The sequence below is a fragment of the Guillardia theta genome (assembly GCF_000315625.1).
Source record: "Guillardia theta CCMP2712 unplaced genomic scaffold GUITHscaffold_89, whole genome shotgun sequence".
Lineage (NCBI taxonomy): Eukaryota > Cryptophyceae > Pyrenomonadales > Geminigeraceae > Guillardia > Guillardia theta.
This window is the reverse complement of record NW_005434585.1, coordinates 160315-175966: the sequence shown is the minus strand read 5'-3', so window position 1 is coordinate 175966 and position 15652 is coordinate 160315. Positions and strand designations below refer to the sequence as shown.

The 15652-nt window shown below is 52.0% G+C and overlaps 9 protein-coding genes across 9 annotated transcripts; 6 read left to right on the top strand and 3 right to left on the bottom strand.

Annotated features, from left to right (window-relative positions):
- Positions 1-13: 13 nt before the first annotated feature.
- GUITHDRAFT_115908 (hypothetical protein) lies at positions 14-895 on the top strand (the record flags this gene model as incomplete). Its single annotated transcript, XM_005824859.1, has 6 exons — positions 14-94; positions 224-430; positions 533-594; positions 642-701; positions 752-787; positions 838-895. 6 exons carry the CDS (start codon positions 14-16, stop codon positions 893-895), a joined length of 504 nt encoding a protein of 167 aa, XP_005824916.1.
- A 380-nt stretch (positions 896-1275) lies between these two features.
- GUITHDRAFT_115907 (hypothetical protein) lies at positions 1276-1851 on the bottom strand (the record flags this gene model as incomplete). Its single annotated transcript, XM_005824858.1, has 1 exon — positions 1276-1851. One exon carries the CDS (start codon positions 1849-1851, stop codon positions 1276-1278), a length of 576 nt encoding a protein of 191 aa, XP_005824915.1.
- A 368-nt stretch (positions 1852-2219) lies between these two features.
- On the bottom strand, positions 2220-2846 carry GUITHDRAFT_115906 (hypothetical protein; the record flags this gene model as incomplete). The annotated part of the gene is made up of 1 exon (XM_005824857.1): positions 2220-2846. One exon carries the CDS (start codon positions 2844-2846, stop codon positions 2220-2222), a length of 627 nt encoding a protein of 208 aa, XP_005824914.1.
- A 1002-nt stretch (positions 2847-3848) lies between these two features.
- On the top strand, positions 3849-4535 carry GUITHDRAFT_115905 (hypothetical protein; the record flags this gene model as incomplete). Its single annotated transcript, XM_005824856.1, has 1 exon — positions 3849-4535. One exon carries the CDS (start codon positions 3849-3851, stop codon positions 4533-4535), a length of 687 nt encoding a protein of 228 aa, XP_005824913.1.
- A 1106-nt stretch (positions 4536-5641) lies between these two features.
- GUITHDRAFT_97095 (hypothetical protein) lies at positions 5642-6505 on the top strand. Its single transcript, XM_005824855.1, has 3 exons — positions 5642-6185; positions 6234-6300; positions 6352-6505. Exons 1-3 carry the CDS (start codon positions 5671-5673, stop codon positions 6385-6387), a joined length of 618 nt encoding a protein of 205 aa, XP_005824912.1. The 5' UTR covers positions 5642-5670; the 3' UTR covers positions 6388-6505.
- A 3-nt stretch (positions 6506-6508) lies between these two features.
- Positions 6509-7380, bottom strand: GUITHDRAFT_165340 (hypothetical protein). Its single transcript, XM_005824854.1, has 7 exons — positions 7297-7380; positions 7153-7240; positions 7034-7105; positions 6935-6986; positions 6846-6886; positions 6736-6798; positions 6509-6685 (listed from the first exon to the last, which is right to left on the bottom strand). The coding sequence occupies exons 1-7, from the start codon at positions 7362-7364 to the stop codon at positions 6641-6643; spliced, it is 429 nt and encodes a 142-aa protein (XP_005824911.1). The 5' UTR covers positions 7365-7380; the 3' UTR covers positions 6509-6640.
- Positions 7381-8271: 891 nt separating this feature from the next.
- On the top strand, positions 8272-10380 carry GUITHDRAFT_115902 (hypothetical protein; the record flags this gene model as incomplete). The annotated part of the gene is made up of 3 exons (XM_005824853.1): positions 8272-8363; positions 8591-8638; positions 8694-10380. The coding sequence occupies 3 exons, from the start codon at positions 8272-8274 to the stop codon at positions 10378-10380; spliced, it is 1827 nt and encodes a 608-aa protein (XP_005824910.1).
- A 1158-nt stretch (positions 10381-11538) lies between these two features.
- Positions 11539-11916, top strand: GUITHDRAFT_77589 (hypothetical protein; the record flags this gene model as incomplete). The annotated part of the gene is made up of 2 exons (XM_005824852.1): positions 11539-11627; positions 11676-11916. Coding segments are annotated over 2 exons (330 nt in total), but the record flags the coding sequence as incomplete, so codon positions are not given.
- Positions 11917-13776: 1860 nt separating this feature from the next.
- On the top strand, positions 13777-14070 carry GUITHDRAFT_59299 (hypothetical protein; the record flags this gene model as incomplete). The annotated part of the gene is made up of 1 exon (XM_005824851.1): positions 13777-14070. A coding segment is annotated over one exon (294 nt), but the record flags the coding sequence as incomplete, so codon positions are not given.
- Between the last annotated feature and the right edge of the window lie 1582 nt (positions 14071-15652).

Here is a 15652-nt window from a genome sequence, read left to right as displayed (position 1 = left end):
GGAGGCGCGTTCAATGCTGGTATGGTTCTGCGGACCGTCAGGGCAGAAACTGAACGTCAAGGTCGGGGGGGAGGACACCACCAACGTGCTCAGAGTGAGTCTGACCCACCATGTCCCTCCCCCCCGCCCTCCCTCCCTCGTTTCTGCCCTCCCTCCCCCCCCCCCTCCCTCCCTCCCTCCCTCCCTCCCTCCTTCCACTCGCACAATCTGAACGGAATCGCAGGCACACATTGTTCTCCTTGTTTTGCAAACCAACACGACCCATCAAGCTGAGCACTTCGGACCGATCACGTTGTCCTTCATTGCTGCTGCAATGGTCCTGATTTCTACTGTCAGAGCTCAGGGCTCCGAAGGGCGGAACCCTCTGCAGATCAGGTTCGGGATGGTGTGGCTGCAAGATGGAGTGAAGTTGTGCGACAGTGGCATCCGGGTAAGAGATTGAGCTAGAGTGCGGTGGAGAAGGAGGAGTGAGTGTTGAAGAGAAAGAGAGGGTGTCAAGAGGATCTTATTGGAGCTGAAGTGGATTTGGCAGGACGGCAGCGTAGTGCATCCCGACTGGAAGTCGTTTCAGCATGACATGCGCTCATCTGCCTTGTAAGCCACTCATGGTTTGAGGATGAGATCTGAAACGTAGCTCCAAGTGCTTACCTTGATCCGGACTGGTGGATCCAGTCGTCGCAGCAGCTTGTGAATGGGATACGGTCCTCATTGTCTCAACTGCCCACCCTCCTCTGAATGTTGTTTGTCACAGCCAGCTCAGGTTGCAGAGCCTCCCGCCGTTTGAGATGTAAGATGCAGACTCTTGTAACTCGGGTGTTGTGTGAACATGGGCTCCAGGAGGATGATTTGGCCTGGCCCGCTGGTTCTACAGGACAAGACATCCCAGGACAAGTGAACCTGTTGTAGAATTTCCTCTATTTGTGTACAATACATCAACCTCCCTTAACTCGGTGACTAGACACCACGGTGTTTTCTCTGAAAATTGTAGGGGAAATGTACTGTATTCCCAATCCATATTCGATTTCCTCAGTACCAATACAACTCAAGAGAAAGGTTGCATCGAAGTCAACGTTTACTGTATACAAAATTGTTCTAGGCAAGAGTGTACTGAGGACAAGTGGAACAACGCCAAGAGCTCCATTGAATGCGATAAGGAGAACAATTCAGAAGCATTCTCAATCGACCAATGGGTAAATCAAACGCGGTATCGCCCGAGGTATAAATATAACCAAAGGGGTGCTGACAATCTGTACCACTGTTAGAAAGAGGTTGTAATCAAAATAGTCTTCTTGGATCTCGGATCTCTGCATCAAATTGCACTTCAGGTATGTTCTGCAGAAACAAGGCTATCCTCTCCGGACAAGTCATCCATCCGTCTTTTGAGAACCCGTCGCTATCTCGACTAACATCAACAATTTGAAATGCGTCGCAGTTGCCTGTGATCGAAACGTCTTCGATGCTACTAGATGAACCTTGCGTTGCATGTTGATCGTGAAGGACCCTCCCCTCACTATCGTGCGCTGCTGCTGCTTCTTGTCCATCTTGTGTATAGAGGCATTCTCTGGTTGGTGTGTGATTGCCTGTTCGCATCTTCTTGTACCTGGATCGCTCCTCGTCTGACCATAACTCCAGCGTCGCATGCGCCCATGTTCTCTTGTTCCAGATGTCTCGAATTGCTTTGGCGGTTACCCCGTACTTTATCCCGAGCTCAACACTCAAAGATGTCGGCTTCCAGACAGACCCTGTTTCCATCTGCTTCTTGGCAGCCATGAAAATTTCGCGCGCAATGTCGGGATTGATCATGGCTCTGCTGGTGGAGACATCGAGCGGAGGGGAGCTTCTTTCGTTCATGCCAAGGGGTTGAGCGAGGAGCGAAGAGATACGGGCGATACAGAGAGTGGGGGAGTATACTTTCTTCCAAACCTCTCGTTTTCAATCTTCTGATTTGTTATTGTACAACGAAAAAATAGATGTATTATTGTTAATAATAGTTATAAAGATGCTTTCAGACAATCCAGAGTCCATTGCTCGAGAAGGCATACATAAACGCAACATGGCAGGTATGAATGACATTCAAGAGCATCGAATGACAAAGGGCTCGAATCGCAGGTTATCTGTTTCAAAGGCAAGTTTCAACTTGATCATGCTTCACGCAACTTGAAGAACTTGATGCCATTCATGCACCTCAGACCTTTCAAATATAATTGAGATCAAGTTGTCTATTTGAGTTCGACCGAAGGGATGCTCGATATAAACATTCCTATCCTCGAGGGGCACGTCATCCATCCATCGTCTTGCGTCTCAAAGCTTGGACGACTGTGCTGTATGTTGGAGGAACTAGTAGCCACCTCTACATCCTCCTGCCATCCCTCGTTTTCCTGTTCTTCAGATCGCGAAACAGATGAGACAGACTCGTTCTTGTCAACCTTGATCCCTCCGCTGTGTGCGCTCTGAGACAAGGTGTCAGGACTTGCGGGGAGCGAAATTAACTCAGCAGCCGTATGCGTGCGCTGTTCAAGCTCGTTGGCTGTCATTTTCTCACGAGGCTTTGGCTTGTTATTGAATTGCCTCTTCTCTTCCTCAGTCCAATATTTTACGGTGGCGTGCCGCCATGTCCGCTTGTTCCAGATGTCTCGTATTGCTTTCGCTGTGATCCCGTACTTGTTTGCAAGCTCTTCGCTGGTGACTGTCGGTGTCCAAACTGCACCAGAAGCTTCCTTGTTCTTGTATATCAGGTATATTTCTTGGGCAACCCGTGTGGTAATCAGAGCTTTCCCACTCTTGTTCGAGAAGAACTTCAGATTCTCATCTTCTTGTGCGCTCTTAGATCGAGCAGCGGCTTTCATGTCGATACCTCCAGTTTCGAAGATGCAATCAGACGTTTAGGTACCCAGAACAGAAGCAGCCTCTACAGCATGTTGTGGATATTTCTGAGGAACTGCCCATTCGATTGTTGGAGAGTAAAGGGTAACCTAGAAGGAAAGTAGGAGCAGGTATGTGTATGCGAGGCCACTTTGTCAAGAGGGAGGACGGGATTGGGAGATTGATGTACGGGGAATCGGGCAAAAGACATATAGGGCCAAGGGGCTAGGGGAGAGGCCGGAGGCTGGGGCCGATTTATTATAAGTATAAAACCCGGCGGAGAGACGCAAGGTACCACCTCGACGAAACGTGTCGCTTCACACGACCAAAAACCGTAGCCTTACGTGCCGCTGACCACTGAAGGGACGCCCATCCATCTTTACTACAACAGCCAATGATAGCCATGGACTCCGCCTCAGAGCTCAAGATAAAACCTGGGGCGTTTTATGTGATGAGATATGGGCGGCAACCGGTGCAGATAGACAGTCAATGCTGACAAAGCCCTCCACAACCTTCGGGGGACACTGGTCAGAAACGGTGAGGTTTTGCGTATTCTTAAAACCCTCACAGGTATCTCCAGGATGAGCTCGTGTCGTCTACAAAGTTTTTGCTGAAAGTTGCTCACATGCCTGTAGTAAATCAAAAAAAAAGATGCAGAGTAAAACGTTTTAGCCGATTTCAGAACGATTCGATCTCACGCATTGCGATGCTAAGGTAGCCATAGAAGGACTATATAAATTATATAAAAACCAAGTTCAACCTTCATTGAAAAATTTGGGTGAAAATTTGAAAGACAGCTGATGATGATTGAAATATGAATACTTCTGCCCAAAGCGAAAGAGACGGCCGAAACGGGGGAAAGGCAAACAGGCGAAGAGGATTTGCGAAGAAGAGGTTTGATTCCGAGGAGTGAGCGTCTCCTGCCGCCCTCAACGTTGTCTCAAGTCGATCTTGAAATGCACAGAATGTCTGACTCCGATTCTGCAATGCACCGAAACGAGATCAAGAGCGGAAGAGCGTTGATCACTCCCGACGTGGCACGGGAGATATACATGTACTCACAAGAAAGAATTCAAGCTGGGTCAACATTCTCTCCAACAAGTGTCAGCGCTGCCCTCGGAGCAAAGTATGGAATTACAGCGAAGGCTGTTAGAGACATATGGAACAAGCGTACGTGGAGTCATGCAACATATTTGCTATGGACTGACGAGGACAAGCGAATATACAAGCAAAAAGTGGACTCATTTGACAGGCAGAAATTGAAAGCGGAAATTTCCTCACAGGACGTACATGTCCACACAAAGATGACAGACTCGCTCCCAACAGAGCACAGGAAGAAGGACGAAGGGGGAGCAAGAAGTGAAGTTCGAAGTGCTGGCTCAAAGAGCAGCTTCAGTGATAACGACGAAGGCATTGCTCAGGCATCGGTAGGCTCGCATTCAGATTCACAATGTGCGGTAGTGAAAGCATTACCTGAAGTTGCGAAGCAACCTTCACGCATGTTTAATGATGCCTGGATGATGTGTCCTGACAGAATCGGTCTTTTCCTCAGCGAGAGGCCAGAGATCCAGTTCACCTCCGACCGTGTAGCAATCCAAGACACATTTACACCCGCAAGCGGGAAATCTCTCTTTCGGGTTGATCATGATCGAAATCAGGGACCTCAATTATGAGGGTGTGTTGCAGTAGTTAATCCACCAGTGTGATGATTTTATGCTTTCCTGTCAGACTATCAGAGGAATACTAATTCCCTTCTATTGCCACCAGAATTGATCCTGCCATAGTACGGAAAGGGAATAGATCCTTATGATCGTGATTTCCTTATCTCAGAGGCTCACAGAGCCTCTCCCTTACAACCTGGCAAAGTTCCCGGCGAGAAGTGCTGACTTACTATGATCATTATCCCGGTTGAACCGAGTTAATTTTCAAAGGCCTCAGAGAATCAGTCAATAAAGTTTGAACGTATCTTCACTCGTGGCTCGATGCGCAAACCGTGACTCATCAAGCGGCCATTGAATCGGCCTCAGGGATCAATCACTGTAGCGGGATGCGTAGTGCCGCCGCGAGTCACGAGTCAGTCAGTAGCCGCGGTTGAAAGTTCTGTGGTGCTCGGCCTCAGTGCGGAAAGATGTACGGTCCCAATGGTGATGAGTCCGTCACTTGGGGCAAGCCGCTCTAGTGGTGGCACAGTGATCAGATCATCGGATTGTCTTCACATTGAACTGAGTTCGTACTGGGCGAGGCTCAGTCGGACTCAATACTTCAGTGAGTAAAGCCTGAGTCACTCACTGGCGGACCGGGCCGTACGGTGCCCGTGTCACCGGCGCCAGGCGTGCCTCACCGTGTCCCGCATGGGCCTCCTTGAACTCGGAAGTCACCATTCGCCGGATTGCCCGGCAACGGGCGGCGCGGCCGGCACTGGGGCCCCGGCCCAGAGGGCCCGGCCGGGCCGCCGCGGCCTGAATGATGAAGATAAAACATTTTTATATTTAGTTAACTGCTCTTGCATTGTGCCTCCCACCTCATCATGGTGGAGCTACTCCTGCAGGGTGCAAAGAAGTGAAAGAGAGGGAGGGAGCAGCTGCATGCAGACCGCAAACGATGATCTTGTAGAGACAGAGGAGGAGGAGGAGGATGTATGTTCATTGCGCTTGACATCTAGCCATACCGCACCTGGAACTATCAGGGATAGTGGACACCCAAAGCACATTTGTTTCCTGTCGTTCAATTCTGACGATGTTCTTTTCTTTCTTTCTTTCTTTCTTTCTTTTCTTCGCACAGGCATCTCTATTCATCTGATATTCTCACATGGTGGCTCAGCGATGCAAGGCCCTGGCGTTGGTTCTGCTTCTGCAGCTTGCGGACGGTTTCACGTTCCCCTTGCTGCCTGCAACATACTCAAGGCGGCCAGTGACGGCAAACGCCAGAAGGTGCAAGGTGTCTCCGATGTACTCCAGCTACAGGATGAGTGCAAACAACGATGCTGACGACGCATCGGCAAATGCGTACGACGAGGAATCGATCGAGGCCTTCCGGTCGTTGATGCAACAGTCTTGGAAAGGGAAGAAGAGTGAATCAAAAGAGTTCGACGGGTATGCTTTCAGAGACCTGATTGTAGAGAAATGGGGTGTGCCATATGACGTACAGATCAAGAGGGAATACTTTCTTGGTAAGCCGATGATCTTCTTCAACGTGATGTGGAAATGGTGCGGCCAACAGTCGTTTCCACTCACCGAGACGGAATATCTGGAGCATTTGCAGTTTCTTGCGGAGCTGTGCGTGAAGTGGGACAGAGTAGATCTTCTGAAGGAAGAGATTGCAAAGTAGGATAGATCTGCCTCCCAAACTGCAATGTGACGCCCTCAAATCAGGTGTCGGAAGCGACCAAATGGTTACTTCGGATATGCTGTGGCGCTACCCCTAGACCTGCCCCAGGAAGTGAGATCTACTTCCTGGTGTGCTTGTCTTTGATTTGACTTCTTCGCTCAGGTGATGAATGAGCTGGACATTCCAGAAGGTCGATGAACGAGCGTGATTCAAGATGTCATAACTTCAAGATATCACAAATTCCGGTCGTGATCGTGAAGTTTGCTGCGCACTTGCTGAAGAGCATGTAAGAGTTTAAATGATTCGGGAAACTCCCTGGAAAGTGTGTGAGAGATTCCTTGCAACACATGCCGTGTCGTCTGCCAGATATTTGAAGGGGAACGATCTCAATCCCTCATTTTCAAGTTCTAAATGTGTGCATATTTCACTCTCCACTGACGCGTATTACTTCTCAATACTGATCAGGACGCCAGCCACTCCCCTTCACCTTCTTGTCCTGCATGGAAGACAGAATCAGAACATCAGGGGAGACAGGAAATCTGTTGCCTTCTCCGAGGTTCCTGGAATCTTGGGCTGGTCGCCTTCCAGATCGGATATCAGCGCCTCCACCTGCATTCTGATCAAACTTTCCCTCAAACTGACAAGAAGTCAAGGACCTCATCCTCCTGGAGCTCTTCGAATCTCTTCGCGATGACCGCTGCAAACATGGTCAGGTCAGCATCACAACCCCATGGCTGTAGTCCACCGTCTTCGTAGGCTTTAAGCTGCTTGGAGTAGGTCATGTCCTTTGTACCAACCTGACGTCACCTCGTAAGTGCATCGCAAGGTTCTACAAGCGCCATACCCTGAAGATGTATGAAAAGGTCCACGCTGCACACAACCCTACCATGTAAACCGCTGCGATGATTCTTCCAGCCTTCCCGTTGGTCAGCATTCGGCTCACTTTCTCACGACAAGCTTCACCTGGAGCTCATCGCCGACAACAGCAGTAACAGGCCCGTACGCCAAAAATGGTGCGACAAGCAAGATGATGGACCAGACGATCGCGCCGCTGCCAGTAGAAAACGGCGAGTCAGCTGATCGAAATGGCAGACAAAGATGACGTACCCGCGGGTATCAAGACGCAGCCATGGAGAGACGTTGCTCTCTTCGCCTTGTGCCTTCTCCTCTGACATACGGACAGACGTTGCGACTGGGGCCTTCCTGAGAAGGCCTCTCTGCTGGAGCAACTTAGTGCATCGAAGGTGTGATGATGCTCTTGCGAACCGACAGAGCCAGCCTTCTTGGCGACGACAAGGAGAGATCGGATCGCAGGGAAACATGGGAGAAGCTGAAGCCCTCTGCAGCAACTTTCAGTATCGATCGTGTGTGCCCGCCGAGGTTTGTCTCGAGCTCTATTCCTAGTATACTAGCTGCCCTGAACCCAGCATGCAACCTTGCCTGACTCCCTTTAATTCCTGCTCCTAGACCCCAACAAACGTGAAATCATATCACTCATGATCAGTCAGGTGCTGACTCTTGCGTATCTTTGCTCCAGGACGAGGTCAGCCCGTCTTCTTCCTCCTCTCACCTGCTAGTCCTGCCGCTGCAAGCGCGGCCACCACGGCGAGCCTGGACATTCTTGCGCTTAGAACTGTTAGCAGCCCTCATCCCCTTTCTGCCCAATGATGGAAATTGTCACGCCCGCCTCAGTACCATCGACAAAAAAAAAAGTCATTTTTTCGGCACCGAGTTGAGGACTATCGCATGGGTCTGAGCATGCACCCGACATATAAACAAAGTGACCACCTGAACCCCTCATGCTAGTGGACTGAGGCGCCGGGGGACTTGCGGGGGTCCTGCTGATCTGCCAACTCGTGTATTGCCTCTCCCTCAGCCTTTGACACGAAATGTTCTTGCCCCCGGCATACCTGATTTTAACTTAACTTTGAGTAAACCTGACTCCATACCCCCTTTTTTACATCACACACCACCCCCACATTGACCTTTGGCGTTAGCTTTCCGGATTGAAACAGCGTCCTGCCCGGCGTCCGCAGAGACACCTTGAAAATGGCGAGCTCGAGCTCAAGGTTGTGCTCTTCAATGAGCGTTGCCGTGGCTCTCGTAGCTATCTTGATCCCTGCCATTGGAGGTTTCTACTTCGGTTTCATCATGGACTATAAGAACAAGTTTAGGTCTGACCTGGCAATGTCTTCTGCTACAATAAGCACTCGTACCAAACTTCGCGTTACATTTGAGGTTACAAAAGTTTTCGGATCAAGCCTGAGCCCAGATCGAAGGTCCCTGCATGAGCTTAAGAATCAGAGCATATCTTCAGCTGTCAGCCTACTGTGTGAATGCGGCTGTTGTACTTCTTTCTTGGGTTTCTGTTCTTCATGCTGTTCATGTGCTCCGGATTCAGGTCCTTGCTCTACTCGTCGGACTGGTCGCTGCGGCTGTTGTACTTCAGGTTGGGTCTACGGTTGCTCTGGCAGCTGTGGCGGAGCAGGTTCTGGACCTTGCAGCACCCGCGAGACGTATGAATGTGGATGTTGCGAGTCTGGGATCCTTTATGGATGCCTGGGAACATGCGGCGATGCCCAGGGAACAGGGCCGTGTAGCACACGGGCGACAGGGACATGCGGATGCTGCGCCCAAGGATACTTCTGGGGCTGCAGAGGATCATGCGGGGGAACGACCTACTCCTCAGCTGTCTTCGACTCTCTCGTGGGAGAAGCTCAGTTATCACTGATAAAATTCGGAATAGGATACCTTGCCAAACCAAGATTTCTCGCGCAGATCGATATCGTCAAGACTTCGTATTCATTGACAACCGACATTTCGTCGGATCAAAACTTGATCCTGTCTATTACTGAGAGTATACTGCGGAAAAGCAATAAATTCATTCCACCTCCATATGGAACAGCAATACGAATCGGATTGGGTGCATATGACTTCATAACCACGTATGAAGAGACCGGAGACATTTGGCAAGCTTCATGGGCAGCAGTTTCCGGCATCAAAATGAAAGATGTAAAGGCGGTGGGGAAATTGCTGGGAAATCAACTCAAGTCTTCCAACAAGTTGAATAAGGGATCGCAATCTGCCACACGAAACGTGGTCCATTGGAATCATACAAACGCCAAGCTGCGAACAGCTCAGCCTCTCATGGTCAAGGTCACTTTCTTAGTGAATGTGACTGACGAAGCAAAACTCTTGAATGTCTTGAATGAAGTCGGCCAGGAGCAGTTTTTCACTGAAAGCGCGCTGGATCCAGTGACTTACGGCTTCTGGGACGACACCCAGACATTGGTAGTTGGTTGTTTGTTCGAGCAGTGCGTTCCTCAGGTCCTGGTAGAGCCTTCTTCGGAGATTTCGCTGAAAGTTTCCTTTAACTACGCGGCTGCTTCCAGCGGCCTGACATCTACCACTAGAAGCACAATCAGGACAGTGCTGGCCAACGCCGCTGGCCCTCTTTCCTCACAGAACGATGTGACTATCAACAGCGAAACTAGCGCTTCCTCATCTTCTACTACTATGATGGCCACTATCAGCATGAAAAGCAAACTGTATGCAAACAAGGCAGCCGCTACAATGACCGCTTCAAATCTTAACTCCGAGGCTACAAAAGCAGCGCTAGGTACCAATTTGTTTTCATCGGTGTCTGTTGCGACATCGTTTTCCAACTACACTGTTGCGCCGCTTCAGATTCCTCAGGAAACAACCACAACCGCAGACGCCACCACGACCACGACCACGACCACGACCACGACCACGACCACGACCACGACTACAAGCAGAATCACAACAACTACGACAACCATTGCAACAACTCCTCCACCTCAGAAATCGGAGTCATCCGGAGGAACAAATCTACCGAGCGATCAGGGGATTCTAGGCTCATCTCAAAGTCATGACAACACTCAGAAAACGGCTTCATCTTCTGATAGCAACAATACGAGTCAGAGCACGGGAGCGACTGAGATCAGCAAAGCAGACAGTTCTCCACTTATCATCGTCGTTGTCGTGGCGTGTGCATTTTCTGCCATCGGCATTACAGTAATTGCTGTAGTGTATGTTCGGAAGCAGAGATTGAAGATTGCGACAGTCGCCAATGAGTCTCAAGTGCGAGCAGCTTGTGTGCCAGACATTCCGACTGGAGTGACTGTTGTGAACTGTAAAGAGTATGACTCTGATTCAGAAATGAAATAAAGCACTGTAAGGCTACCGTTCATGGTTCATGGCAAATTGCCCAGGAAACTGAGTGTCTGCACAGATACTGCGCACCAGGGGCTCGAAACAATATGACCCGCCGCACAAGTTGTGACCGGTTTCCGAGGCTGTGCAGGGTGACTGTTCTGCAACAACTGAGCTGCTGGGAACAGTCTAATCATTGTCACGGTCTTACCATGACTGCCTTGCCACTGGCAGGCTTAACTTTGAGCTGAAGGTCAAGGGTGAAGGTCCAATCGGCGGCCGGAGGCCCGATGAGTCTGACCCCGACAGGCTACGTCCGATCACCCGGCGGCGGCAAGTTGAGCCTGAGCCCGGTCGCCTGCCGGGCCCGGGGCAGCAGCACGGCACACTAGTACAAAAAAAAGTCAAACAGTAAAACGGCAATGCAACAGCTTGCTGTCCAACAGCTTGAGTCCTTGAGATACAGAGCAGCAGCCTGAGAGCTCTGAGTTCACCATGCCTGAAAGACCCGAGGGGATCCAGCGGCCTCCATCTGCAAGGTCAGTTTCAGGAAGGCCAGGCTCGCTCGTTAGGACAAGGTCAGGTGGTACTGTAGTATCGTCGGGGCCGTCCAACCCTACCACACCAAGGTCGACGACACGGTCCTTCATTGCTCGTCCTCCCCCTCTCTTGGCCGATGCCCTCAGGTCGATCAGCATGAGAAGGACGTCGGTGGCAGAATCGAAGCTGCTGCCCTTCGCGCAACTGATGTCTCTGCATGAGTCGCTGATGAGCCAGACTGGCAGGATCACCCTGAAGTTCGCGATGCAGGCACGTGACTTGTTTGACACGATCGACGTCAAGGCTGAGGGCCTGCTGACTCAAGAGAACCTGATGGCATGGTTGACGGATGACTCTGATGTAAGAAAAGACACCCTTACCCCTGTGACACCCTCGTCAGATAGGTTTGCCGATCTCTCTCAGACATCCCGGGCTGTATCTCACTGATTCTTGTTCAACAGGGAGCGCAAGAGGTCCATACGGCCGTTCTCGTTGCTGAAAGAGAGTTACAGCAAGGACAAACGGAAGTACAGTTTTGTCACCCGCACCATCATGGATGGGATCGAGATGTCAGAGGCACAACCAGGCAGCCGAGTGGAGGCAGAGAGGTCTGGACTGCTCCAAGAGATCCCGATGCCTTCTGTCCGGAAGGTCGTTGACAAGATTAACAAGGCTTGTGTCGAGCACAATGGCAAGCTGAAGTTCGTGGAATTCCTGGCCGTGTTGTTTCCCACGGAGAACAGAAACTTTTTGGAGAAGCTGGAGCAGAGAGTGATCGAGAAGCGCCTGGAGAAGGTGGACATTTTGAATCCAATGCAGAACGAAGAGCTGCAAGAAATCTTTGACATGATCGATGTCGACCATGATGGCTCCATCACCCGCGACGAGCTGGTCAAGGTGGCAAGTGGCTCGGGATCAGGGATCGACGAGAAAGAAGTTCTAGAGCTGTTCAGCTTGTTTGACACCAATGGCGACGGGGTCGTGAACTTCGACGAGTTCAAGGCCCTCATGTCAGGGACGTACCTACGATCCTTCTTCCATGCCGAGAGCGTCTCCCACGTGATCTACCTCAGCAAGGAGAAGTACCCGGCCTCCTCAGTCGATCTTGCAAGAGAGCTCCCGCAGAACCACCTGTGCAACGAGATCCTCCAACAGCTGGAGGAGCTGCAGAGCGAGCCGTTCACCACCATCCGGTTTGCGGACAGTGTCCAGCCAGCCATCAAGGGTTTTCTCCTCCTCCACGACAGGACTGCACCCGACTTCGACCAGTCGAGATGGAGAAATCTTCTCTTCTGTATCAGCGCAGACAACCTGCTGACCTACACTCTCTTCGGTTCGGAAGTCGAGGTTGGCACGCTCGACAGTCTGCTCTTCTATCACACGATGGAGTACGTGGGCTGCCCGTCGGGCTGGGCAGGGATGTACCTGGAGTTCGACGAGAGCGTCAGGGAGGAGAACCGGATTCTTCGCCTCTCCGCGAGGAACGAGAGGGAAGCTGAGAAATGGCTGGACATCATCGCCTCCCGAGTCCCTCGGTTCCGGGTGCCCCACCGCCCTCCCCGTCAGTACCAGGTCGAGATGGAGAAGCCTGACCACGCCAGCTTGCAGATCTTGCAGACGAACAAGCTCATGGTCCCGAGCCAGCTAGAGGATTCAGGATGGTACGCAGTGCACGAGGGGCAGATGTCGCAAGAGAAGCTTGCTTTCTCGGCGGGAGTGGACGTTAGGATCGTGATGTACAAGAAGAAGGTGGAGGAGGAGGCGGTTGAGATCCGGCTGAGTGACCCTGACGAGACGTTCTTCTCGCTCAAGAGGAGGCTTGACAAGAAGAGCAGGATGCAGGAGAGGGCAGCAAAACTCTTCCACGAGAACCTGCCCAACCTGAGCAACTGCGATGATGATGGGACCAACCTGTTCTCCCTCGGAGAGAACCTCTTCCTCCTTGACAGCTGCACCGTCCGCCTAGAGGAAGTCGTCTTGCTCCCGATGCAGTCCGACGACCCCAACTCAGCGATGCTGTGGAAGATCCATCGGCTCCGTCAAGGCATCTGCCTCAAGGACAAGACGCAGGTAACACACACGAAGAAGACGGCGCAGCGCCTGTCCTTCACCGGGGACTTCGAGACCTTCCAGAAGAAGAAGGAGGCGGAGGAGCTGAAGAAGAGCTCGATCAGAATCTTTGAGCTCATCATCACCATCAACGAGATCCTCGACGTCCCAGGTGTCGAGCATCGTCATCCCAACCTCTACTGCAAGGTCTCTGTCGGCAACCAGGAGTTCCGCACACGGACCATCAAGTGGGGCATCAACAACGAGTGGGACCAGACGTTCCGCTTCACGGTCCCTACTGAGCTGGATGGATACGGCAGGGAGCAAATCGACCATCACTCGGAGCTTCGCATCATTGTGTACGAAAGACATACAGAGTCCAACAAGTCGGACGAGGCGATCGGGTTCGTCTGCAAGCGGCTCAACATGGTGCATGCCAAGATCCTTGCTCGCAATGTGGAGGAGCAACAGCGGCAGCCCTCGGAAGACGCGCTGAAGCTAAAGAAGTCGGCCAAGAAGGGGAAGCTGCCTGGTAAGATATCAGAGCATGACAGGGCGAGCGCTGGTGGTACGTCTACTGCCGACGTCAACTTTGTCTACAAGCTCTCGCACGAGGGGAAGGAGAGCTCGATCGAACAGGCTTCTCTCTCAGTCGCTCTGCGCTTCAAAGTCTCCACCGTCGGTCCTGAGGGACAGACCAGGGCTGTCAGCTCGTCCAGACCCAGGCAGCAGCGCTACTGGGACTACGACGAGAACCTGCTCTGGTGGCTCAACCCCTCCTCCTTCTCCGTCGTCAAGCAGACCCAGGACGGCATCGGTGCCCTGCAGATCCTCGTCATACGAGCCGTCGGCCTTCTCGCCTCCGATCCCGACGGCTACAGCGATCCCTTCGTGCAGCTCTCGCTGGGTCCCCTCGTCGCCCGGACGCAGGCGAAGCGGAGGACGCTGAACCCCTTCTGGAACGAGTCGTTTGTGCTCGAGTACGCCGACGACACCACCGAGCTCAAGGCTAAGATCATTGACCAGGACCCCTCTACCGAGCAGCCCATCGGAGCCGTCACCTTCCCCCTCCTACGCCTCGTGGCTGGCGAGACGCTCTGCCAATGGTTCCCCATCATCCATGGGACCATCCACGCGGGCCAGCTCCTCCTCCTCCTCCGGCTCGCCAAGGTATCCTCCTCGCCCACGACGCCGTACGGGATCAAGAGCCTTCACGTGAGGAGGCAAGGGCAGCACGTGAAGCCACGTCACCCTCAGAGCCAAGTGGACAGCAAGAACATCACGATCGAGCACATGGAGGACGCGATGATCCTGGAGACAGGAATCTGCCCCCTTCATACCTACACCGTCACTACCATCAAGAGGTGGCAGAGAACCCGTGGGTTCCTGTACAAGCTCAACAGCTACGCCAGCGGCACCGAGGAGCTTCACTGGAGGAAGAGCCTGTTTGTGTGTGAGAACGGCCTCCTCTCCTACTACTCCACGGGCAAGAAAGACGGCAAGGTCTCCTGTGATCCTGCGATAAGGGACCCCGTGACGGGATTTACTGCAGGGTAGAAAGGTTTCCTTCCTCTTCTGTGCTGACGTGGACAGCTTGGAGAGATACGGGCCCGAGCTGGGGGAGGAGGAGGTAGCCAAGATTCACTGAGAGGGAGAGCAGGGATTCTGACTCTGCCCTGCGCTGCCAGCCCACGTTGAGCTCGAGCAACCGCACGCTCTTCTTCTCCTCCTGCTTCAGACTCGTCACTTGCAAGGACCCGAGGCTGCAGTCAGGACAGGTGAGGGAGAACAACATGCTTCCTCCTCTACCCCCTCACGAGCTTCGTCGATACAGGACAGGGGCCTGCAAATGTCCTTTGTGTTCGCGGCAGGGAGCGACGAGGAGCGAGACGGGTGAGACCCCAGCGCCTGCACTCTCCCACCTGCCGCAGAGACTGAACGAGTTCCTGTAGGTGGATGAAGATACTGGCTGATCAGAGCAGGAAGTACTCGGCCGACCGGTGACTCGAACACCAGTGAGTGCTTGTGTAGTCTGTGTAAAGGCATGTCGATAGCTGTAAACTTTTTAACTTAAACTTTCAAATCACCACGCCTCCTCGACTCTTCTGAATGTCCTCATACTGATTTTTAGCTTGACTTTAAGTAAAGCCAGCCAGTCTCAGTTCGTACGGTAGATTTCGCGGCACTGAGTGACTGATCGGACCCGACCGGCCGGGCCCCGGAGTTCCCGGACCGTCCAGTCGCTCAGTACTACGGTAGTTTGAAGGAAGACCAGTGCTTGACTAGGTCCATCAAGATTTGAGGACTGGCCGGAATGGAGGAAGAGGTGGAAGGAAACGACGCTGGAGAGGGAGAAAAGGGGATGAAGAGGGAACTAGAGATCGGATCTAGATGTAACTGGATGGTTTGATAGAATGTGAGGAGTAATAGTGTGATCTCAGTGAGATTTCTGCCTGTTTTGTACATGAGACTGTTCAATAACTGACCGTTGGTCACCGCACTTGCTCGCTCAATTTCAATGCCGTGTCTTGTCTGCTCGTTGTCAATCTCTTGAAAAAGGAGAAATACTCTTGAAATTCTCAAAGTTGTTATGAATGGCTGCAAGAAAATGCATGTTTTCAGCATCAGGAAAAGAATCAACCTGCATTCGCAACTTGCAAATTTCTCTCTTGTACTTCCAAGAAGTATTGCAAATTCC

Excerpts from the sequence above, each read along its gene's own strand:
- GUITHDRAFT_97095 (XM_005824855.1), top strand. The coding sequence starts at position 5,671 with ATGGTGGCTCAGCGATGCAAGGCCCTGGCGTTGGTTCTGCTTCTGCAG. Across the intron at positions 6,186-6,233 it reads CTGAAGGAAGAGATTGCAAA|GTGTCGGAAGCGACCAAATG; the intron begins GTAGGATAGATC and ends CCCTCAAATCAG. Across the intron at positions 6,301-6,351 it reads CCCTAGACCTGCCCCAGGAA|GTGATGAATGAGCTGGACAT; the intron begins GTGAGATCTACT and ends TTCTTCGCTCAG.
- GUITHDRAFT_165340 (XM_005824854.1), bottom strand. The coding sequence starts at position 7,364 with ATGTCAGAGGAGAAGGCACAAGGCGAAGAGAGCAACGTCTCTCCATGG. Across the intron at positions 7,241-7,296 it reads CTGCGTCTTGATACCCGCGG|CGGCGCGATCGTCTGGTCCA; the intron begins GTACGTCATCTT and ends TTCTACTGGCAG. Across the intron at positions 6,799-6,845 it reads AAGAGCTCCAGGAGGATGAG|GTGGAGGCGCTGATATCCGA; the intron begins GTCCTTGACTTC and ends ATCAGAATGCAG.